The sequence below is a fragment of the Oncorhynchus clarkii genome, chromosome 10 (genome assembly GCF_045791955.1).
Source record: "Oncorhynchus clarkii lewisi isolate Uvic-CL-2024 chromosome 10, UVic_Ocla_1.0, whole genome shotgun sequence".
Classification (NCBI taxonomy): domain Eukaryota; kingdom Metazoa; phylum Chordata; class Actinopteri; order Salmoniformes; family Salmonidae; genus Oncorhynchus; species Oncorhynchus clarkii.
Window position 1 is genome coordinate 52,935,090 of NC_092156.1, and position 24,097 is coordinate 52,959,186.

The window sequence follows — 24,097 nt, forward strand, 5'->3', positions numbered from 1 at the left end:
ATCACTTGTGAGTGTTACCGTGTCTAAATGGTCCCTGAGGAATGTGTGGATCGTTAGGAAGGATTCCTCACCTGCTCAAAAGACTTCAGCCCCCCTTCTTTCCCCAGCCTCAGAATGTCCTCCAGAATGGCATTTTTCATCTCCTGGAAAGATAGGCACTTCAGACAAGGCAGTGTAGACAATGCATCTTAATGGCTGTACTTAAAAAGTTCACTCAAACTATCTTTCAGTATTTTGTTCATTAGTCTATCATTAATACAATCCCACCCAAAAATGTGCATGTCAGAAGTCACATTTTCTATATGGAGCACTTTCAGTACAAATAAAAACTGATGTGTTTGAGATGAGATTGGTTCTGTTCCGATATCCACACTAGCATGCACAAAAATGGTAACCGTGCAAGCCTTCATTCTAAGGCTTTACACGCAAATCTTATTTGTCACATGCGCCAAACACAACAGGTGCAGAGCTTACTGTGAAATGCTTACACACAAGCTCTTAACCAACAACACAGTTCAATAAATAGAGTTAAGAAAATATTTACTAAATAAAATGAATAAAATAAAAACAAAAACAAGGCTTACAGGGGGTACCGGTACCGCGTCAATGTGCGGGGGTACATGTTAGTCAAGGTAATTTGTACATGTCGGCAGGGGTAAAGTGACTATGCATAGATAATAAGAAGAGAGTAACAGCAGTGTAAAAACTGGGGCATTTGATTAATTGTTCCGCAGACTTATGGCTTGGGGGTAGAAGCTGTTAAGGAGCCTTTTGGACCTTGACTTGGCGCTTCGGTACTGCTTACCCTACGGTAGTCGAGATAAGTCTAGAAAATACATTTTTTGGGCGTTCCTCTGACACTGTCTAGTATATACAGTAGGTCCTGGATGGCAGGAAGCTTGGCCCCAGTGATGTACTGGTGCATACGCACTACCCTCTGTAAGGGGGTATGGCATCACCATACCACGTAGTGATGCAACCGGTCAGAATGCTCTCAATGGTGCAGCTGTAGAACTTTCAGGATCTGGGGACCCATGCCATATTTTTTCAGTCTCCTGAGGGGGAAAAGGCGTTGTCATGCCCTCTTTGCAACTGTCTTGTTGTGTTTGGACCATGAGTTACTGTAGCGGATCTGCAAGATCCAGTGACATTTTGCTGAGGACAACACTTGTTGAAGTGTAAGAGGTATGCTAGCATGGACTGTGGAAATAAGCCACTGAATACACTGTCAGGTAAATCTGCCATACCGTTGAAGCTAGCTAACCTTGCTTGCACACATCTCCAAATAAGAACCCTCGATGCCCTTCTTCTTTGCCCATCCTGGTAAGAAGTCTGGATCAGGCACCACAATGCCCACCAGGCATGCCTGTGTCAAACAAGACATTTTAAAACATTTAGCTTTTTAGAATTCCATAAGCATTTATACTAATTTACAAATGTATCAACATTTACAAGCAGTGGCTTATATATGAAAGTCATAAGTGTCACCCAAACAAGTTTCAATTAGATGGTGCACACATCCACAACCAACATTATGCATGTACATACCCAACCACAAACGAAGTGTTTCAATAGCACAGCAGAAGACTTGGCACACATGATTTGGTTTGTCACAAACCTGCAAGCTATCGCCATGGACAAAGATCTGGGCCACCGGGTCGCTCCGGATGTAGATGTTCTCGACCTTCTCCGGGGCAATGTACTCTCCTTGAGCCAGCTTGAAGATGTGCTTCTTCCTGTCCACGATCTTCAGAATACCATTCTGAAAGTAGAGTAAACAAACTTAATCAGTACTTAGTTAACTACATCAGATTTCGCCCCATTACTACTTTCCCACTCTTAGTCAGTCATAGATTGAGGCATAATGTCTGCTGATTTCTTTTGCCTGGTACTTATATCATCATCATCATCATCATCAGCTAAGCAGGGTAGGTCCTGGGTCATCAGCTAAGCAGGGTCGGTCCTGGTCGCTCCCTGGATGGGATAACAGATGCTGCTAGCAGTGGTGTTGGAGGGCTAAGGAGATCAATGCCCCAGGGCAGTGAAGGGAACATTGCCCTGCGTATTGTGCCATCTTTTGGAAGGGACAATAAACGGGTGTCCTGACCCTCTGGTCATTAAAAATCCCATTGCAATTCTCATAAGAGTAGGGGTGTTAGCCCCATTGTCATGACTAAACTCCCAACCTGGCCCCATTTCATCATGGCCACCTAATCATCCCCCTTATTCCGAACTGGCATATTTCACTCCTCACCTCTCCACCCGATGTGTAGTGAGTATTCTTGGGCATTCTGTGGCAGCAGGTAGCCTTGTGGTTAGAGTGTTGGACTAGTAACCGAAAGGTTGCATGATCGAATCCTTGAGCTGCCAAGGTAAAAACAATCTGTCGTTCTGCCCCTGAACAGGCAGTTAACCCACGGTTCCTAGGCCATCATTGAAAATAAAAATTTGTTCTTAACTAACTTGCCTAGTTAAATAAAGTTAAAAATAAAAAAATATATTTAAAATCTGGCACAAAAATGGTAACCGTGCAAGCCCCACCAGAGGACAATTTCCCATCCCCGCCTTATAGGCTAGCTCAATGTTTCCCAATCTTGGTCCTGGGGACCCAAAGGGGTGCACATTTTTGTTTTTGCCATAGCACTAACAGTTGCTTCAACTAATCAAGTCATCATGCCTAAAGATTGGGTCTCCAGGACCAGAACTGGGAAACAGAGCTAGCTGATTTTTTTTTAAAAAACATTAAAAAGCGTAGCCTAGTGTAGAGTTGAATGTAGAGTTGACAGTACTTACAGGCAGCCACTTCCCAATGTCTCCGGTGTGGAGCCAGCCATCCTGATCCAAGGCCTCCTTTGTCTTCTCCGGGTCATTCAGGTAGCCCTTGAATACGTTTGGTCCTTTCACACACACCTGCAAAGAAGCAGAATTATATATACATCAAATACAAACATGGGACCAGGATACACACCCACCTCCTCAATTGTGAAGTATCAAAGCAAGCTGAGAACACCCCCACCCCAGTATTCCAGTCGGTCCCAATACACACGGTAAAGAGATCAATGGAAGGGAGACCAAGGACACAGTCATTGGCGCCCATTCAAAAAAGCGTATCTAATAACGTGGATATTAATCAAATCCGTTCAAGCAGGCCCATAATGCGGTTACTAAAATCTGATTTGGCTGTTTTCGCTGCATAATGTTTAGAAGTTGTTCTTTAGGGTTTAGAAAATCCACTACGTGACCAAAAGTATATGGACACATGCTGGTCAAACATCTCATTCCAAAATCATGTGCATTAATATGGAGTTGATCCCCCTTTGCTGCTATAAAAGCCTTCACTCTTCTGGGAAGGCTTTCCACTAGATGTTGTAACATTGCTGCGGAGATTGCTTTCATTCAGCCACAAGAGCATTCGTGAGGTCGGGCACTGATGTTGAGCGATTAGGCCTGGTTGCAGTCGGCCTTTCAATTCATCCCTAACGTGTTTGATGGGGTTGAGGTCAGGGCTCTGTGCAGGCCAGTTAAGTTCTTCCACACCGATCACGACAAACCATTTGTGTGGACCTCACTTTGTACACAGGGGCATTGTCATGCTGAAACAGGAAAAGGCCTTCCCCAAACTGTTGATACAAAGTTGGAAGCACAGCATCGTCTAGAATGTAATTGTATGCTGTAGCATTAAGATTTCCCTTCACTGTAACTAAGGGGCTTAGCCCAAACCATAAAAAACAGCCCCATTATTCCTCCTCCACCAAATGCATTGGGGCAGGTAGCGTTCTCCTGGCATCCGCCAAACCCAGACACATCCGTCTGACTGCTAGATGGTGAATCGTGATTCACCATCTAGCTGGCAGTGAGCTTTACACTACTCCAGCCGACGCTTGGCATTGAGCACGGTGACCTTAGTCATGTGTGCGGCTGCTCGGCCATAGGGAAACCCATTTCACAAAGCTCCCGACAAACAGTCTCTTGTGCCGATGTTGCTTCCGGAGGCATCTTGGAACTCGGTGTTGCAACCAACAGACAATTTTACGCACTACATGCTTCGGCACTCACGCTTCGTGAGCTTGTGTGGCCTACCACTTCGTGGCTCAGCCGTTGCTCCTCCTAGACGTTTCCATTTCACAATAACAGCACTTACAGTTGACTGGGGCAGCTTTAGCAGAGCAGAAGTCATACGAACTGACTTGTTGGAAAGGTGACATCCTATGACGGTGCCATGTTGAATGCCATGGAGCCCTTCAGTAAGGCCATTCTACTGCCAATGTTTGGCTGTGGAGATTGCATGGCTGTGTGCTTGATTTTATACACCCGTCAGCAACAGGTGTGACTAAATAGTTGAATCCACTCATTTGAAGGTGTGTCCACATACTTTTGTATATATAGTGTCTGTCTGCTAAATGCTAACTCCTGTTCAGATAAGCTGGTAGCATAGCTAGCCATATAGAGAGCGATGGTGGTATATGAAGTCGTTTTTAACTGTAATGCAGTTGATTGGTGACAATGACATAAACATGTATTGGAGTTGACAGGCTAATTTTGATGGGTGTTAATGAGGAGATTCTGATCTATCAACAACACGGGGGCCACATGTGTGGAATTTCCATGGTGTTTACATTGTTTTGTCAAACTCCAAACAAACTAAAAACAAACTTAAAACCCTACCACTGAGCTTAGCCCTTATTCTTCAATGTTTGCAGATCAGTATGGTGGAAGCTTTACCACTGTAGTGCTTATACCTATCCAGACCCTTCAGATATGCTAACATCGACTAGTTAGGGCCAAGGGGGAGGGACAGGGAGCAATTTGAGACTGAGGTGGGACTTCCATTGGTCTAAACACCTCACCTCTCCTTCCCCATTGGCAGCAAAGTAGTTCATCTCAGTCACATCCACCAGCTTTACATAGTTGCAGGGCAGTGGAGCCCCCACATGACCTGGGCAAAAAGAGATGAGTTGTCACATTCCAGTAACACTTTATTTGGCTGTTCTTTCATAATACCAACATGGTCTCATAAGGTTTCATGAAGGTTCCAGTGAGCCACACAAGACACCGAAGTTCATTGTAGAATCAGAGTAGAGACATTTGTGTGACTTGTTTGTTGGATTAAACATGTAGTGGTATGCATTGTGCGATGTGGTAGCAATTGAATGCTTCAGTAACGCTTGAATGTGTATTACCTGCTGTCCAATCCCCAGGCATGGACATGGTGCACCCGGCTGTGCACTCAGTCTGACCATAGCCTTCGTAAAACTGTCAAGTAGAGGCAGCAGATATTTATTTGAAAGCATTGTAATTAAGTAACTTGTGTTTCTCATGCTAGTATCATCTATCTTTCTGCACCACAGCAGCCTGAGTGCCGAAAGGTTGCCGAAAGGTGTGAGGTTGATTCCCAAGCATGACGTGATTGTTTTGACTGATAGAAAGAACATTGCCAATCTTTCTAAGGCAAATCCTGCTGAACAAACAGGAAAGTTCAAAGAGGGACCTGCTTCTCTAGGGTATGAGACGGGCTAGATTCCAATTCTCTACTTGTAAACTCCCCCTGAAGGATTTAAAAGGTGTGATGAATATGGGGGAAACTCCTTCCAGCCATGCTTGCACCAATCCAAACAATGCTTTTAAAAAAAGGCATGAGAATTAGGTTAGAGAATTGGAACGCAACCAGGCTCCGCATCCAAATTCCTGAGAAAGCTTGCATTTGTGCACTCTTCCCCACGCATTTATAAGCATTGGATTGGTGGAAGCATGGATTAGAGGGAGTTTATCCTTTCTTGCACCTGTCATTTGATTTGTAAATCCATGAAGGGAAGTCTCACCTGGCAGCCAAGAGCGGCCCGAATGAAGGTCAGGACGGTTGGAGACACTGGGGCCGCTCCTGTGATCATCAGCCTCACACGACCCCCAAGACTGTTCTGGAGAACACAAAGGAGGAAAGACATTGACATCCATGGTTGTACCTCACACAATAGAACAGTGATTCTCAAATTTGGGTCGCACGTGTGGGGAAGAGAAAAACAATATGCCAGTCTGAACTTAAACCAGGTGTGTAGAAATAATATTATTAGCAGTGCCATTTTTGGTTGATTTTCTGGTCAACCCAGTGAGTTTGTTAACCTTCAACGACAGTGACGACCAGTTTTGAAGCCTACCAGTTATTTTAGTGTTGCCTGTATTAATTTTATTTTGGCATTAATATGTGTCAGCATTACTTCCATGCTCGCAATGAGGCAAGTAACAGTGAAACATGCATGAGAACATCAGATGTTCTGGACGACTGAACACGCTCTCCGCAGCCGATGTAAGACTTTTAAACAGGTCAACATTCACAAGGTCGCAGGGCCAGACGGATTACCAGAACGTGTAGTCAGAGCATGCGCTGACCAACTGGCAAGTGCTTTCACTGACATTTTCAACCAGTCCCTGACTGAGTCTGTAATAACAACATGTTTCAACCAGACCACCATAGTCATTGTGCCAAAGAACACTAAGGTAACCTGCCTAAATGACTACCGACCTGTAGCACTCACATATGTAGCATGAAATGCTTTAAAATGCTGGTCATGGCTCACATCAACACCATTATCCCAGAAACCATCCTTAGTTTTGACAAGATAAAAATCTGTCGTTCTGCCCCTGAACAAGGCAGTTAACCCACTGTTCCCCAGTAGGCTGTCATTGTAAATAAGAATTTGTTCAGTGTTAAAAAAATTAAAAAAGTTCAATACATCTACCAAATATTAATTTCCAAAGTTTTCTGCTTCAGTGTCTTTAGATATTTTTGTCAGATGTTACTATGTAATACTGAAGTATAATTACAAGCATTTCATAAGTGTCAAAGGCTTTTATTGACAATTACATGAAGTCGATGCAAACAGTCAATAGTTGCAGTTTTGACCCTTCTTTTTCAAGACCTCTGCAATCCACCCTGGCATGCTGTCAATTAACTTCTGGGCCACATCCTGACTGATGGCAGCCCATTCTTGCATAATGCTTGGAGTTTGTCAGAATTTGTGGGTTTTTGTTTGTCCAACCGCCTCTTGAGGATTGACCAGTTCTCAATGGGATTAAGGTCTGGGGAGTTTCCTGGCCATGGACCCAAAATAGATGTTTTGCTCCCCGAGCCACTTAGTTATCACTTTTGCCTTATGGCAAGGTGCTCCATCATGCTGGAAAAGGCACGGTTCATCACCAAACTGTTCCTGGATGGTTGGGAGAAGTTGCTCTCGGAGGATGTGTTGTTACCATTCTTTATTCATGGCTGTGTTCTTAGGAAAAATTGTGAGTGAGCCTACTCCCTTGGCAGAGAAGCAACCCCACACATGAATGGTCCCAGGATGCTTTACTATTGGCATCACGCAGGACTGATGGTAGCGCTCACCTTGTCTTCTCTGGACAAGCTTTTTTCCAGATGCCCCAAACAATCGGAAAGGGGATTCAGAGAAAATGACTTTACCCCAGTCTTCAGCAGTCCAATCCCGGTACCTTTTGCAGAATATCAATCTTTCCCTGATGTTTTTCCTGGAGAGAAGTGGCTTCTTTGCTGCCCTTCTTGACACCAGGCCATCCTCCAAAAGCCCTTCGCCTCACTGTGCATGCAAATGCACTCACACCTGCCTGCTGCCATTCCTGAGCAAGCTCTGTACTGGTGGTGCCTTGATCCCACTAAAAATCGACTTTAGGAGATGGTCCTGAGGCTTGCTGGACTTTCTTGGGCGCCCTGAAGCCTTCACAACTATTGAATTGCTCTTCTTGAAGTTCCTGATGATCCGATAAATGGTTAATTTAGGTGCAATCTTACTGGCAGCAATATCCTTGCCTGTGAAGCCCTTTTTGTGCAAAACAATGATGACGGCACGTGTTTCCTTGCAGGTAACCATGTTTGACAGAGAAAGAACAATGATTCCAAGCACCACCCTCCTTTTGAAGCTTCCAGTCTGTCATTCAAACTCAATCATCATGACAGAGTGATCTCCAGCCTTGTCCTCGTCAACACTCACACCTGTGTTAACAAGAGAATCACTGACATTATGTCAGCTGGTACTTTTGTGGCAGGGCTGAAATGCAGTGGAAATGTTTTGGGGCGATTCAGTTCATTTGCATGGCAAAGAGGGACTTTGCAATTCATTTGATCATTCTTCATAACATTCTGGAGTATATGCAAATTGCCATCATACAAACTGAGGCAGCAGACTGAAAATTAATATTTGTACTGTACACATTAGCGCAATTAACCGGTGCCCCCGCACACTGACTCCGTACCGGTACCCCCTGTATATAGGGGGTACCGGTATAGCCTCGCTATTGTACTGCTGAGCATTAATTATTTGTTACTTTTATATTAATATCTTATTTTTCTTAAAACTGCATTGATGGTTAAGGGCTTGTAAGTAAGCATTTCACTGTAAGGTCTACCTGTTGTATTCGGCACATGTGACAAATATCAAATGTTATCTGCCAGCAAATAACAAAAAAAATATATATATATATATAAAATCATTGAGTTAATAAAGCCGCATAGAAACACTCTCTTTTTTGCTATCTGTGGTGGTGGGGCAGCCAGCAGAAAATACTGAGCGTAGGGGTTGGTAATGTTCTCTAGTTGCCACGTGATTGGCTTAGTGTTCTGTCACTCATAGGGACACTACATTACCACAAAATCTAAGGTGAGTGCTAGAAAATTCAAACCCCTTGGGTGCTGCCATAGTTATATTACAAGTGCCCATCCAAGAAGGCAAAAGGTCATTGGCCACAGATAAATTTACATCAAATAACATATCTACCGTAGCTATGATTGGACTGATCATCATGAAGGAATCAAGTCGACAATCTACTGGCAAATCCTTTTCAATCTTTGTCATATGAAAATAAATTAATCGATAAAGTGAATTGGTGCTCATCGGCCATAAACATTACACAAGAAGTTGAAAATTGCAAATTCAACAATGAGTGGTTTGGAAGGAATTAGTGGCTAACTTCAAGCATCTGCTAAACAGTCACTAGCCTGCTATTCAGGGGAGTTGGTGTGTGTGGGCCAAGTCTGGGTTTAAGAGTCTCTTTTCCAAGCTTCAAAGGATAAACATTCAACATTGGCCATGCTGTCAATCCAGCACGACTTCTGCTGCATTCAAAACAACTGGAAACTTGGACATTTCAGACTTCAGTGAGTTCAAAAGAACCTTACCACTGCTACTACACCAGACTTTGGGACTGCTGTTGGGACAGCTTTGTGTAGGCCCTAACATTGTGGGCACTTTCACCATTATAATTATTAATGTATTGTTTAGTGCTGTGTTGTGTAGCGGCTTTGCTGCCAAGCATTCAAAAAAAATAGTGGGGAGTCCGCCCCACCAAGATTAACATGCTAAAATCGCCACTGATCAAGAATATGGGCAAAAAGTAATTACTAACAATGAAAGTGTTGGGAATGTTGTTCCCATGATATTAAATGTATAAATTAAATGACAATACAGCATTTAAAGCAGACAGAAAAAAATATAAAAACGTAACATGTAAAGTGTTGGTCCCATGTTTCATGAGCTGAGAAAAGAACCCAGAAATGTTCCATACACACATTAGGCTTCTCTCTCTCAAGTTGGTGTGCGCATCCCTGTTAGTGAGCATTTCCCCTTTGCAAAGTTAATCCATCCACCTGACAGGTGTGGCTATCAAGAAGCTAATTAAAACAGCATGATCATTACACAGGTCCACCTTGTGCTGAGGACAATAAAAGGCCACTAAAATATGCAGTTGAGGGTGCATGCAATTGGCATGCTGACTGCAGAAATGTTCAATTAATGTTAATTCTCTACCATAAGCCGCATCCAACATTGTTTTAGACGATTCGGCAGCATGTCCAACCAGACTCACAACCGCAGACCACATGTAACACCAGCCCAGGACCGCCACATCAGACTTCTTCACCTGTGGGTTCGTCTGAGTGGGTGTGTCTATAATAAAGCCCTTTTGTAGAGAAAAAATAATTCTGATTGGCTGGGCCTTTGCCTTATCAGGCCAAACCATGGCTGTGCCCATGCCCAGTCATGTAAAATCCATAGATTAGGGCATTTATTTCAATTGACCGATTTCTTTATCTGAACTGTAACTCAGTAGAATCAATGACATTTTTGCATCTATATTTTGGTTCAGTATAGTTTTACAGATTGCATTTCGAGCAATTTTTTGCAATGCAAATACTGGGTCGCGACAGACAACCTGGTTAAATATGGGTCCAGAGGCAAAACCAATTGAGAACCACTGCAATAGACAACCTTAAGATAAAAGTATTTTTTCGATATTGGGGTCTGTGGGGGTATTCAATCGGGGACGATGTTGGAAACATGTTATCCTCTGGATTCTACTCAGTGCATTTTCCCGCCCAATCAAACTCCTTCGGGATCGGTGTGCCTTCCACGGGACAGTTGACCCAACATAGGCTAATGCCATTAGCATGAAGTTGTAAGTAACAAGAACATTTCTCAGGACAGACATATCTGGACAGAGACATATCTGATCTTGGCAGACCGATTCAATTCTTGTTATCCAACTGCACTGTCCAATTTATAGTAGCTATTTCAGTGAAAGAATATCATACTATTGTTTGAGGAGAGTGCACAATTTTGAACATGAAAAGTTATTAATAAACAAATGAGGCACATTTGGGCAGTCTTGATACAAAATTTTGAACAGAAATGCAATGGTTCATTGGATAAGGCTAAAACTTGATACACTGATGCCATCTAGTGGCCAAAATCTAAATTGCACCTGGGCTGGAATAACATGGACTTTCAAAGATGACACACACATATTTTATTTTTTTCTTTGTATTATATTTTACCCAATCTAATGTGTTATATTCTCCTACATTCCCTTCACATTTCAATAAACTTCAAAGTGTTTCCTTTCAAATGGTACCAAGAACATGCATATCCTTGCTTCAGGGCCTGAGCTACAGGCAGTTAGATTTGGGTATGTCATTTCAGGCTAATGTTTTTTTTTTTTTTTTTAAAGGGGGCTAATCCTTTTAAGTGTTGCATTATAATGCTTCATTCAAATTTGCCATGATGAAAAATACTAATGTGTGGCACTTTCTTATCGCCAATTATTTTTACCATTAACCCTCATCTTTACAATACCCACAATCCTAAAAAACATTTTATTTAACATAATTTTACCTTTACCTTGCTCGGGGGATTCGTTCCAGCAACCTTTTGGCTCATGGCCTAACACTAACCACTAGGCTACCTGCCGTTCCTAACCTTAACCCTCACCCAGAACCCGAAACCAAAACTTGGCTCATACAAGTTGCAACATTAAAGTCAACATTGTCCTTTCTTGCACGACCATCATGTTCCTATCCATGGGTACCTGGACTTTTTGGAAGATGAGCTTGTCCCACAAGCTGTCCTTCCTGACTATGCCATTCATCATCTCCGCATGCTTCCTCCTGGAGGCGAAAACCAGCAGCCATCTTTTCAGTGGCGTGTTGGCCTGTCCGAAGATCTTTGAAGGAGAGAGGAAAATAAATCTTATTTATCTTGCAAAGGATATTGGTCTTATGCCCAGCTCCCAACCTTGAGCCTTCATCAAGGGCAAAACTGGGGTGGATGGATAGCAACAATCTGGAAAGCAGCAGCCCATTGGTTGACAGTTCAGTTTGCTCTTTTATAGCCCAGCCCAGGATTTGAACCAGTGCCTGTCCAGCTACTGGTCCAACTGTCTGACCTCTGGGCTACCTACCACCCGTTCTCCAAAGAAAAGAGAGTATTCAACAATATATCAAACCCCAAAGCAATCTAGGCCACTGAGCTATTTGAAACCTTTGTGGTCAAATTCAGTTCAACCCACCTTTCCAATGTTTATGAAGCGTCTTGGTTTTCATACCATTGCCCACACCTACCCATGCTTTAAGTAAGGTTTCAATACACATGTACAACCTTTCCAATATATTTTTGTATTAATCTTTTATGCATGTCCCATTAAAATAAATCCAGCTACTGGTACTAAATGATACGGTCATATTATTGTTGAAAACATCTTTCAGGGTCTACAGTATATCTGACCTTGTCAAACATGCGGTTGAGCAGGCGGGGGACGACAGGGAAGACTGTTGGCTGCAGGGTCTTCAGGTCGTCCATCAGGAGCCGAATGTCCCCCTGGAAGTAGCCAATCCGTGCACCGTGCACCAGGATCACTCCCTGGAGAAGGGTGGAGGTGTGAGGAGGCAGATGAAAAAGGAAGTGTCCGTTAACTGTCAGGTACACGTGTCAAATATGTTCCAACAAATTTTAGGTGATCTAGCTATGAGTTTGCGCTTTTGTGGTAGTGGGCAAACTAAATCAAGCTAAGCTCAATTATTTGACATTAAGTGTATTTAAAAAAAAGGGGGCAATCCGCAATTGCTACAACCATTTTTGGCCTTTTAAAATAATTATATTTATCTACACACACGGATTCTTGAAGACTAACTTATGCCTGATGAGCTTCGTCCAACTGTCATACCCCATCAGAATCCAAAATAAGCTTATTTTACTCCAATGTTTATAAACAAAGAAAATGTAAACACACTATAGCCACAAAACAAGGTTAAAACTCAAATTCTGATATCATGGATGATCAATCCTTGCAGTCTCAGTTTTAACAAGGGTAAAATGAAACAAGGGGTTCCAGCTTCTCGTCATTCTATCAGTTTCAGTACGTACCTCCACTACCCTCTCAAACATGTGTGCTAGAGGTAGGTAGGACATGTGAATGTCATGGAGGTTCAGCATGCAGTGCACCTGCGGAAGACACACACCCACCCGCGTCAGGCATTGCATTACCTCAAAAACCCTCTCAAACATGTGGGCCAATGGCAGGAAGGAGATGAGCACATCCTTAGTGCTGGGCTTGAGTATGCTCTGAGTAGACAGAGCGGAAAAAGATATGGAAGGGAAAAAAGGAAAAAAAGGGAACGGATAGGAGAGGACAGACAGGAAAGTCAGTCAACATGAAGAGGAACATGATTGAGGAACAAGAGCGAGAAAAAAAAAATAACTGACTGGATTTTAAAGGGCATTTAGCAGGGTGGTGGGTAAGGAAGTGCAAAGAAGGCTTGGTAAACAGCAGCTTTCCACACATTGTGGAATACAACAGTACATATTAACATGACACTAAGCATAATAAGGGCCCATTTTGTTTTACTTGCCCATCTAAGCAGAGGAAAATGTTAAGATAAAAATAGCTGTTTTTAAGCCAGGTTTGTTATTGCAAATAAGAACTTGTTTTCTATTGTTACCAGGTTGAATAAATTATACTTACTGTTATAAGAAAACACTTAGTTTCACGATACCTATATTTCTTTTGATATTCACAATGCTTACACTTCCTTTGATAAGCCATTCAAGGAACAAATTAAATCAAAAGGGTGGTTAGTTTACCTCTGTTATCTTGATGAAAGCAGCACAATTGGCAATAACATTGCCATGTGTAAGCATTCCACCCTTTGGGTTTCCTGGGAGTAAAAGAAAACAAGTGACCATTTATTAAATCTTGAAGGTTAGATGCTTCACGTTTTCAGTAAACAATATCACTAATAAAAATAGTCAGTAATTCATGTGTGTGGGAGAGTCTCCATTCATGGAAATGGATTAGTACAGTTTATCAACTGGATCATTCTTGTCACGAGGGTCCAAGTGTAACACACATCCTCCTGATCATGCATGTGTGCACAGTATGTCAGTGAGTGTTTCTTCACACTTGACTATCATACTATTTGTATTACATTATACATGTCAGTGTCCTGGCCTATTTTTCTACTGTGTTGCTTTTGAAATAAGACTGTTCATACTTTTAAAATGTCTACTCTCTACTTTGAATCCCTGACTATGAAAAGCCTGACCTTAAGAGTCTTGAAGTGTTTGAACCCTCTATAGCCATTATGGTTATTCTCCGACCCTGCTGGTCCCCTATGAACATTTGAACATCTTGGCAAAACAAAATCGGGACTTAAATGGTACTCTTAAATCTCTACCCGGTACAGCGAGAAGAGGACTGGTCACCCCTCTAGGTTTCTTCCTTTTCCAATGAGTTTTTCCTGGCCACAGTGCTTCTACATCTGCATTGCTTATTCTATGGGGTTTTAGTATGGGTATCTCAAATCAATTCATATTTTATTTGTCACATGCACCGAATACAACAGGTGTAGGTAGACCTTACCGTGAAATGCTTAATTACAAGTCCTTAACCAACAATGCAGTTCAAGAAATAGAATTAAGAAAATATTTACTAAAATCAAATAAAAAGTAATAACGAGGAAATGGTTCAATTCACAATCTTATAATTTATTTGTAAATTATGCCTAAGCGTTGGAGCGTGCCCCTGGCTATTTGTAAATTTTAAAAATGTAAATAGCATGGTTGTCTGGTTTGCTTAATATAAGGAATTTGAAATTATTAACACTTGACACTTAAGTATATTTGATCAATTACATGTATTTTTGCTACTTAAGTATATTGAAAACCAAATACTTCTAGACTTTAACTCAAGTAGGATTGGGTAATTTGTACATGTAGGTAGGGGTAAAGTGACTATGCATTGATAATAAACAGCGAGTAGCAGCAGTGTAAAACAAAGGGGGGGGGGGGCAATGCAAATAGTCCAGGTGGCCATTTAATTAATTTCTTCAGCAGTCTTATGCCTTGGGGGTAGAAGCTGTAAAGCAATTTGTGACAACTACCGATGTACAAAAAAAAAAAAAAGCTTTATAAAATTAATTTGATTGTTTTAATGTGGGATATGCAAATTCTGAAATACCGAGTAGTGACATGAAGGCAGAATTAATGCACACACACCTGTGGTTCCACTAGTGAAGCAGATGAGTGCCAGGTCTTCTGGTGTTGGGGGCTATAGTAGACCACAAAGAGATTTAAGAGCGAACTAGTAGCACGTTATTTTAACAGTACAGACATACCAGATATTCACAAACAAATAACATAGTAAAGACAGTAATAACCTACTACTTATATTATTTGTTTCTTTGGGATTCATTAAATCACCACTGTTTGAATGAACCGCAATATGGATTTGAACAGTCCTACTCACCAATGGCTGGTGGTGGTGGGCCTTGCCAACAGCCTGAGGATGACAAGGGAACAGTAAAGAAAACATGACACAATTCAGTTACATTTTTTACCGCATTGAAACATCAGCTCTAACATAAGAAAACATATCTGGGATATTCATAACCAAACAAAACTAGAGAAAATATCAAAATGAGGACACTGCTCTAACAAGCTGGTTTTCTCAATGAGCCTCTGGATAAGAGCCTTGGCTAAACGGGAATACTGTAAACATAGAAGTACATTACATTTTAGAGCTTACCTCCACATCCTTCAGGCTAAGGATCTCGATGCTGCTCTGCTGCCCGCGGGCCATCAGCTCCTCGTCAAAGGCCTCCATGAGCACGATGGTCTTCAATGTGTGCTCCTTGCCGCTCACGCAGTCCAGGATGAGCCGCGCTTTCTCCGCCAAGTCACAGATCACCGTAGAGATGGCGGCTGAAAACATGGGATGGCACTGGGTTATTTATTGTCAACTTATTTTTTTATGTTCCGTGACGGACGAGGTATAGTCCTGTCTTTTGTCCTGAGAAATTAATTTAGTTACACATTAATTGAACGTTCTTGTATAATGCCTACAGTAGTGACATAACCATGACTTGTCATCTAATGACATGTAATCTGCATAAACTCTTACGTTTTCAGTGTTAGTGAGATTTCAGTGCATTATAATGCTTCATAAGTTTATATGACAATCTAAAGTAATGTTTGAAATAATAACTTCTATATCATAAACAAATATTTGAGGGCCGCCGTGTCTGCTGGTTGATACTAGTTCATTCTACAGCTGGTGAGGAAGCCAAGACAGACACATTTGCCAGTGTGGAATGTAGCTACTGTAGCCCCTTCGCACATGTAGATCTGTAATATAGAATATTGTGTGTGTGGTACCCATGAGTACAATTGACAGACTGAGGGGCTTTTCCTGTTCTAGTTATTCTATTTCTAAGGAAAAGTCTAGGGGTCAATTTTGGATATCAGCCCACACTTTTGTGACCTTGTTCCAAATAGTGTTTGTGGTTGCCCTGTGACATACCTTGGTCGATGATGTATTCAATGGCCTCAAGGCCTAGCGTGTCATACAGTGGTACACACACCAGGGAGTATGTGTAACAGGCCAGCTCTGAAATGGTCCACTGTAGGAGAGGACATGGATAACATCAGTACAGGGGTACATTTTTTATCAAGGTTTGACGCAGAGTTCCGAAATCGTTCTTGCTTAAAGCATATACTAAAATCAGCAAAAAAAGAAACATCCTCACTGTCAACTGCATTTATTTTCAGCAAACTTAACATGTCTAAGTATTTGTATGAACATAAGATTCAACAAACGAACTACACAACTTCCACAGACAGTATCTGGTGTGGCCACCAGTCACATAAGTACTGCAGTGCATCTTCTCCTCATGGACTGCACCAGATTTGCCAGTTCTTGCTGTGAGATGTTACCTCACTCTTCCACCAAGGCACCTGCAAGTTGCCTTCCCTGTAACGCACAGCGTTGATTGCCTGCAATGACAACAAGCTCAGTCCGATGCTACTGTGACACACCTCCCCAGACCATAACGGACCCTCCACCTCGAGCCCACTCCAGAGTACAGGTCTCTGTGTAAAGCTCATTCCTTGACGATAAATGCGACTCGTCAGTGAAGAGCACTTTTTGCCAGTCCGATCTGGTCCAGCGATGGTGGGTTTGTGCCCATAGGCGACGTTGTTGCTGGCGATGTCTAGTGAGGACCGGCCTTAAAACAGGCCTATATGTAAAAGGGGATGTGCGCACAAGTAAAAGCAAGAGTGTGCAAGAAAGAGTGAGAGAAATAATTGTTGCTGCTCATTCCTCTTACCTCTGGCCTGTTCTGGGAAAAGATGCCGATATGCTTGTCTCCAGTCTGGGAGTGCCCCCTGTGGAGGAGAGCCGAGCCAATGCACTCGGCTTTGTCTGCAACCTTCACAAAACAAATAGCAAAGACGCTCTTACTTTTCCCCATTTGAACAATCATATGACCCATACCGGTTTGAGGGAATTCATTATGAATTACAAAGATAAAAAAGTAAAACATCTATATAAAAGATGGGCACTATGCAAATCTCTCATTTGTTAATGGCGTATATATCCTATTCAGTTAATTGTTAAACTGACTGAAGAACGAACTAATTAACCAAATTAGCTATAAAATGTCTAAAGTCCGTTGCTCAAAGAGAAGCCAACTGGAACTACCTTTTCCATCTAAAAAAAATGGCAGTATAGCTCACCTCTCGGTATGACAGCCACTCGTAAGGCTGGTTGGGTTTTCGTGATCCTAGACAGGGCCCATCATCTGGAAAGTAAAAGACAGTGCCCTTGTGACGACAACACTGCGGTTCTCTAAATGCTTACTGATGGAAAACCATGGTCCTTATACGATATTCTTCTCACAACTTAAGACAAAAGTTGTAGAATTTTGTTTACATTGTTCATTATTACTCCAGTGTTGGCCTTCGGGAACATAAACATTTTGCTGCACCTGCGATAATGTGGAAGTCTGTGTAAGCGACCAATACAAGTTGATTTTATAATAAGCCACAAGTCAGTTAGAACCAGACCAGGGTTAAAATACTATTCAAACTCATTTTTGTCAGTGCTTGATTGAGCTTGCATGGCACAATGGAACCAATAGAATGCATACGTACAAATCCTTCCATCTGGCGCTCCAGGCGACAAAAGCTAAGGCTAAAAGTATTTGAAAGATTTCAAAAATAGTATTTGAACCTAGGTCTGGTTACAACCATAGGTTGGCAGGATTGCACCAATCTTGCAGAGAATAATGCACACATCCCAATAGTGTGCTGCTGAAAATAATAGCATGATGCAGACAGTTTTAGTAGAACAACTTTAATGAAAAAAGTTAAGAAACCCTAAATTCCTAGAGGTAGAGTTTCAGACGATGATAACTGTATAATATGGCATGTGGTGATTTCATTTGAATTAGGCACATTACCATCAACTCATTGTGTTGTGGTTTACCTTGCCATGTTTTTGCAATATATACAGACTATTCATCAGCATAACATACATCTCCCTCAACTGTATATTACTCAAATGAACTATCAAAATATTGATTTACTAATAAGGTTGCTTACTATTAAGACTGACTTGTCTGTGGCTGCATGCCTGTTGTCCTTTGAGTCTACACATCAACTAAATAAAGAAAAGATTTTAAAAAAATACACCCCCCCCCGAAAAAAAGAAAACGTGTTTGTTGATTTGTTTGTGGAAGAGTACTCACTGGACACCCGCAGGCCTCGGAGGAATACTTCGTACATGGTCCGCGCGTCACTGTAGTAGTGTGTCATGTGCTCATCGTCGTTATTCAGAATAGACCGCCTGACGTAACCGTCACCCTGTGAGGAGAGAGACATAGTTAAGTTGGGTCTTAAGAACATTTTGAAATAGAGGTTGACCGATTAATTAGGGCCGATTCCAAGTTTTCATAACAATCGGAAATCTGTATTTTTGGACACCGATTTGGCTTTTTTTAAATTGTATTTATTTAACTAGGCAAGTCAGTTAAAAACACATTCTTATTTACAATGACGGCCTAGGAACGGTGGGTTAAAACTATCTTGTTCAGGGGCAGAACGACAGATTTTTACCTTGTCAGCTCAGGGATTCAATCTTGCAACCTTACGGTTAACTAGTCCAACGCTCTAACCACCTGCCTCAATGCACTCCACGAGGAGCATGCCTGTTATGTGAATGCAGTAAGAAGCCAAGGTAAGTTGCTAGCTAGCATTAAACTTATTTTTTTTAAAACAATCAATCATAATCACTAGTTAACTACACATGGTTGATGATATTACTACTTTATCTAGCGTGACATGCGTTGCATATAATCGATGAGGTGCGCATTCGTGAAAAAGGACTGTCGTTGGGTTGCTCCAACGTGTACCTAACCATAAACATCAATGCCTTTCTTAAAATCAATACACAAGTATATATTTTTAAACCTGCATATTTAGTTACTATTGCCTGCTAACATGAATATCTTTTAACTAGGAAAATTGTGTCACTTCTCTTGCAACAGAGTCAGGGTATATGCAGCAGTTTGGGCAACCTGGCTCGTTGCGAACTGTGTGAAGACTTTCTTCCTAACAACGACAGCCAACTTTGCCAAACAGGGGATGATTTAACAAAAGCACATTTGCAAAAAAATCACAATCGTTGCACGACTGTACCTAACCATGAACATCAACGCATTTCTTAAAATCAATACACAGAAGTATATATTTTTAAACCTGCATATTTAGCTAAAAGAAATCCAGATTAGCAGGCAATATGGGGTGGACAGGGCAGTCTTACCCTATGAGGGCTGGTGTGTGTACAGAATTCTGTTCTAGCCAAGCAGCAACACACCTAATTCAAATAACCAAACTCTTAATTGAAGAACATGGTTAGGTGATTAGTAGAATAGTAACTGCTTGGCTGGAACAAAGGCATGCATCCACACCAGTCCTTGCACGGGGAAGATTCATTGCCCATTCATGAATTAGAGCAATTTTATTCAATCTTGGTCCTGGGGCCCACAGGATGTGCTGGCTTTTGTTCAACACCGTATGAACACACCTATTTCAATGAATCAAGGGCTGGATCGATTGAAATGAAAGTGTTACTGCTAGGCAGGAAGAAAATCATTGCTTACTCTGTGTGTGTGTGTGTGTGTGTGTGTGTGTGTGTGTGTGTGTGTGTGTGTGTGTGTGTGTGTGTGTGTGTGTGTCCCAAAAACCATGGTTATAAAAATAAAAATGTTAGGTCTGGAAAAAAGGTAAGAAATATTTTTACCAAGATTTTGAATACACATTTCATAATTCCACACTTAACCTCCTGCATTCAAACCAACCATGAACAAATGTCTCATGTCTTAACTAAAATAGAGAGTAAATGGTGTCATGCTCTCTGTGTAACCCTTGTGTTAACATGTTGCAAATGGCCTAGCTGCTGCACTCAGGAATTGCTTTTATGTAGCTTTAAGAAATAAGCCAAACATCCAAAGGCACTCCCCAGATCCTATTTCAGTCACAATGAGACCATTCAGGCTGACTTGACAGACAGAGACACACAGAAACTTGATCATCGTGGTTGTGTGTCATATTTATAATGGCAGTTCGGTCACACACACACACACACACAACCTTTCTTATGGATAAGTAAAAAGTATTCTATGGAGCAAAAGATTCAGCACAGATTTCAGGTTATTTACTTGGCTACAGCTGTAGCATTAGCATGGTTTAGTGCAAAACAATATGTATGTTAGGACCCATGTTAGCATGCTCCAAATAGCATGGGTTCACATTATTAGTCATATGTATGGGAAACCTGTGTTATACATCTAATGAAATGCTTACTTGCATGTTCCTTCAACAAGTAAGCAATAACAAAAGATAAGAACTGAAAGTATAATACGAGAAGGCACAATATAGTCCAATATTTACATGTGTATTGGAGAAGGATGTGCAAGTATATAAATTGAGCAGTATAAATAGAGCCAGGTAGCAGTATTTGTGATCTGTGAGTGTAGCATGAATATAAACTGCATGAAAGGAGCATACAAAAACATTAAACACCTGCTCTTTCCATGACAGACTGACCAGGTGAACACTATGATCCCTTACTTAATAAATTCACTTCAAATCAGTGTAGATGAAGGGGAGGAGACAGGATAAAGAAGGATTTTTAAGCCTTGAGACAGAGACATGGATTGTGCATGTGTGCCATTTAGAGGTTGAATTGCCAGGACAAAATATTTAAGTGATTTGAACAGGGTATGGTAGGTGCCAGGCGTATCGATTTGTGCCAAGAACTGCAATGCTGCTGGGTTTTTCCACACGCAACAGTTTCCCGCGTGTATCAAGAATGGTCCTCCACCCAAAGGACATCCAGCCAACTTGAGACAACTGTGGGAAGCATTGGAGTCAACATGGGCCAGCATCCCTGTGGAACGTTTTCCACACCTTGTAGAATCCTTGCCCCAACTAACTGAGGCTGTTCTGAGGGGAAAAGGGGTGGGGGGAGTGGGGGGGACTCGTGTGTGTGTGCGCATGTGTGATATGTTGCGTATAAACAGAGCAGGTGGTCAGTCCAGTTCAAGTGTTCAGCAGTCCGATGGCTTTTCGAGCTTCTGAGCATGTTGGGACCAGACCTCATGCTCCGATACTGTCGGGGAGACATTAAGGGAGAGAACAGCGTGTGGGAGTCCTTGATGCGAGTGCCTTCCTCATGCACCGTTTTGAGTAGATGTCCTGGATGTGTGGGAGCACAGTCCCAGTGATGTACTGGGCCGTCTTCACCACCCACTGGAGGGCCTTGCACTCGTGGACGGAGCGATTCCTGTACCAGGCCATGGTGCAACCTGTCAGTATGTTAAAATGGTGCCGTGGTAGTATTTGGAGAGGACCCAGGGCAGCATGCCAAATTTCTTCAGCTGCCTTAGGAAGGAGCGACGCTGTTGCGCCCTCTCGCATAGAGTGATGGTGTTATTGGTCCATGGCAAGTTCTCGGTGATGTGGACACTGAGGAACTTAAACATATGACTCTACTGCAGTCCCGTTGATGTGGATTGGGGCATGTTTCCTCTTCTGCTTCCTGAAGTCAAGAATCAACTCCTTTGTTTTGCTGACGTTGAGGGAGAGTTTGGTGTAATGACACCACAATGACAACTCACCTCCTCCCTATAGGCAGATTAGTTGTTGGTTCAGGCCTACAACCATGGTGTCGTCAGCAAACTTGATGGAATTGGTGTCGTGCAAACCCACGCAGTTGTGGGTGAACACTGAGAACTGAGAACACACCCCTGGTGGGCCGCTGCTTCAAGAGTCCGTGTGTAGGGGATATTGTTGCTGATCCTCACAGCTTGTGGTTTACCTGCCAGTCAGGAAGTCCAGGATCCAGTTGTAGAGGGTGGTGTCCAGACCCAGGATTCTGAGCTTGGTGGGAACAATAGTGTTGAATGCTGAACTGTAGTCAATGAACAGCATTCTCACACAGGAGTTAATCTTGTCCAGATGTGTTATTGTCATGTAAATAGCGATGAAAAAGCCATCTTCTGTGGATCTGTTGGAGCGGTAGGCAAATTGGAGTGTGCCTGGAATACTGGCCTTGATGTGGGCCATAACCAGCCACTCGAAGCACTTAATGACGACGGAGGGGAGTGCAATGGGGCGAGAGTCTTGGGCACGTCACCTAGTTTTTCTTTGGGCAATGGTTGCCTCCTTAAAGTTGGTGGGCACTATAGCCTGGGACAGGGACAGGTTGAAAATGTCAGAGAAGACACCCACTGGTCAGCACACACTGGCCAGGGATGCCATCTGGACAGGCGACTGAGTATTTATTCAGTCGAGAGTTTCTCCCGTCAGCCTCTGTGAACAAAAGCATCTGGGCATCCGGAGCAGCGAGAGTCTTCCAGGATGGCTCGGTATTTCCTGCCTCAAATTGACCATAGACTGTGTTAAGCTTGTCTGAGAGGGAGGCTTCTATGGGAACCACACAGATGGATTTGCTTTTGTAGTCTGTCCGACAAGAGTTAGCTGTCGAACATATGTGTTGTCTTTTTGGGTCCCTAATAGATTTACAGAGCTCTTAACTGCTTGCCTTGTACGAGTCACGTGCCACCGAGTCATTGGGGTTCGTTCTGCTGACATTGACCCTTGCAGAACAAGCTCTCAGCATTGTACATTGCATTGAGATCTTAATTTATTCAGGGATTTTGGTTGGGGTAGGATGTCCGGATTGTTATTGTGGGTATAAGCAACACATTTCCTAATGAAGCCTGTGACTTATAATGCATTTTCCGCAATGTTGATGGATAAGTCCTGGGTGGATGAATCTTTGAACATACATTATACAGGGCATTCGGAAAGTATTCAGACCCCTTGACTTTTTCACATTCTTACGCCTTATTCTAAAAAATAAAATAAAAATTAATTCCCCCCTAAATCTACACACACCCATAATGACAAAGCCAAAAAGTGTAAATTTATAACAAATTAAAAAAAATTGAAATTACTATTCAGACCCTTTACGCAGTACTTTGTTGAAGCACCTTCGGCAGCAACTACAGCCTCGAGTCTTCTTGGATATGAAGCTACAAGCTTGGTACACCTGTATTTGGGAAGTTTCTTCCATTATTTTCTGCAGAGCCCCTCAAGCTCTGTCAGGTTGGATGGGGAGCGTCGCTGCACAGCTATTTTCAGGTCTCACAGAGAGGTTCAAGACCAGGCTCTGGCTGGGCCAATCAAGGGCATTGAGAATAGTCCCAAAGCCACTCCTGCGTTGTCTTGGCTGTGTGCTTAGGGTCGTTGTCCTGTTGGAAGGTGAACCTTCGCCCAAGTCTGAGGTCCTGAGCAGGTTTTCATCAAGGATCTCTGTACTTTGCTCTGTTCAGCTGTCCCTTGATCCTGACTAGTCTCCCAGTCCCTGAAAAACATCCCCACAGCATGCTGCCACCACAATGCTTTACCGTAGGAATGGTGCCAGGTTTCCTTCCTGCTTGGCATTCAGGCGAAAGAGTTGAATCTTGGTTTCATCAGAACAGAATATTTTGTTTCTCATGGTCTGAAAGTCTTTTAGGTGCCTTTTGGCAAACTCCAAGTGGGCTGTCATGTGCTTTTTATTGAGGAGTGGCTTCCGTCTGGCCACTCTACCATAAAGGCCTGATTGGTGGAGCGCTGCAGACGAACTCTAGTGCTCTGTCCGAGTGACCTCCCTGACCAAGGCAATTATCCCCGATTGCTCAGTTTGGCTGGGCGGCCAGCTTTAGGAAGAGTCTTGGTGGTTCCAAACTTCTTCCATTTAAGTATGATGAGGCCACTGTGTTCTTGGGACATTCAATGCTGCAGACATTTTTTGGTACCCATCCCCAGATCTGTGTCTTGACACAACCCTGTCTCGTAGCTCTATGGACAATTCCTTCGACATCATGGCTTGGTTTTTGCGCTGACATGCACTGTCAACTGTGTGACCTTAT

At 42.5% G+C, this 24,097-nt stretch overlaps 1 protein-coding gene across 2 annotated transcripts in view; it reads right to left on the reverse strand.

The window, feature by feature from the left end:
* The window catches only part of LOC139418771 (acyl-CoA synthetase long chain family member 1a), a 57,718-nt gene that overhangs the window by 2,181 nt on the left and 31,440 nt on the right, over window positions 1-24,097 (reverse strand). Inside the window, exons 3-20 of one of the 2 annotated variants that reach the window (XM_071168458.1) lie at window positions 18,365-18,479; window positions 17,352-17,416; window positions 16,943-17,044; window positions 16,135-16,234; window positions 15,361-15,536; window positions 15,082-15,114; window positions 14,832-14,883; window positions 13,419-13,492; window positions 12,702-12,779; window positions 12,063-12,197; window positions 11,368-11,502; window positions 5,820-5,915; window positions 5,181-5,253; window positions 4,848-4,936; window positions 2,794-2,910; window positions 1,619-1,762; window positions 1,265-1,366; window positions 72-143 (exon numbers count right to left, since the gene is read on the reverse strand). In XM_071168458.1, the coding sequence (XP_071024559.1) occupies window positions 72-143; window positions 1,265-1,366; window positions 1,619-1,762; window positions 2,794-2,910; window positions 4,848-4,936; window positions 5,181-5,253; window positions 5,820-5,915; window positions 11,368-11,502; window positions 12,063-12,197; window positions 12,702-12,779; window positions 13,419-13,492; window positions 14,832-14,883; window positions 15,082-15,114; window positions 15,361-15,536; window positions 16,135-16,234; window positions 16,943-17,044; window positions 17,352-17,416; window positions 18,365-18,479 (1,758 nt within the window). Of the gene's footprint in view, window positions 1-71; window positions 144-1,264; window positions 1,367-1,618; window positions 1,763-2,793; window positions 2,911-4,847; window positions 4,937-5,180; window positions 5,254-5,819; window positions 5,916-11,367; window positions 11,503-12,062; window positions 12,198-12,701; window positions 12,780-12,821; window positions 12,900-13,418; window positions 13,493-14,831; window positions 14,884-15,081; window positions 15,115-15,360; window positions 15,537-16,134; window positions 16,235-16,942; window positions 17,045-17,351; window positions 17,417-18,364; window positions 18,480-24,097 lie in introns of both variants that reach the window. The other variant, XM_071168457.1, reaches the window with a different exon arrangement.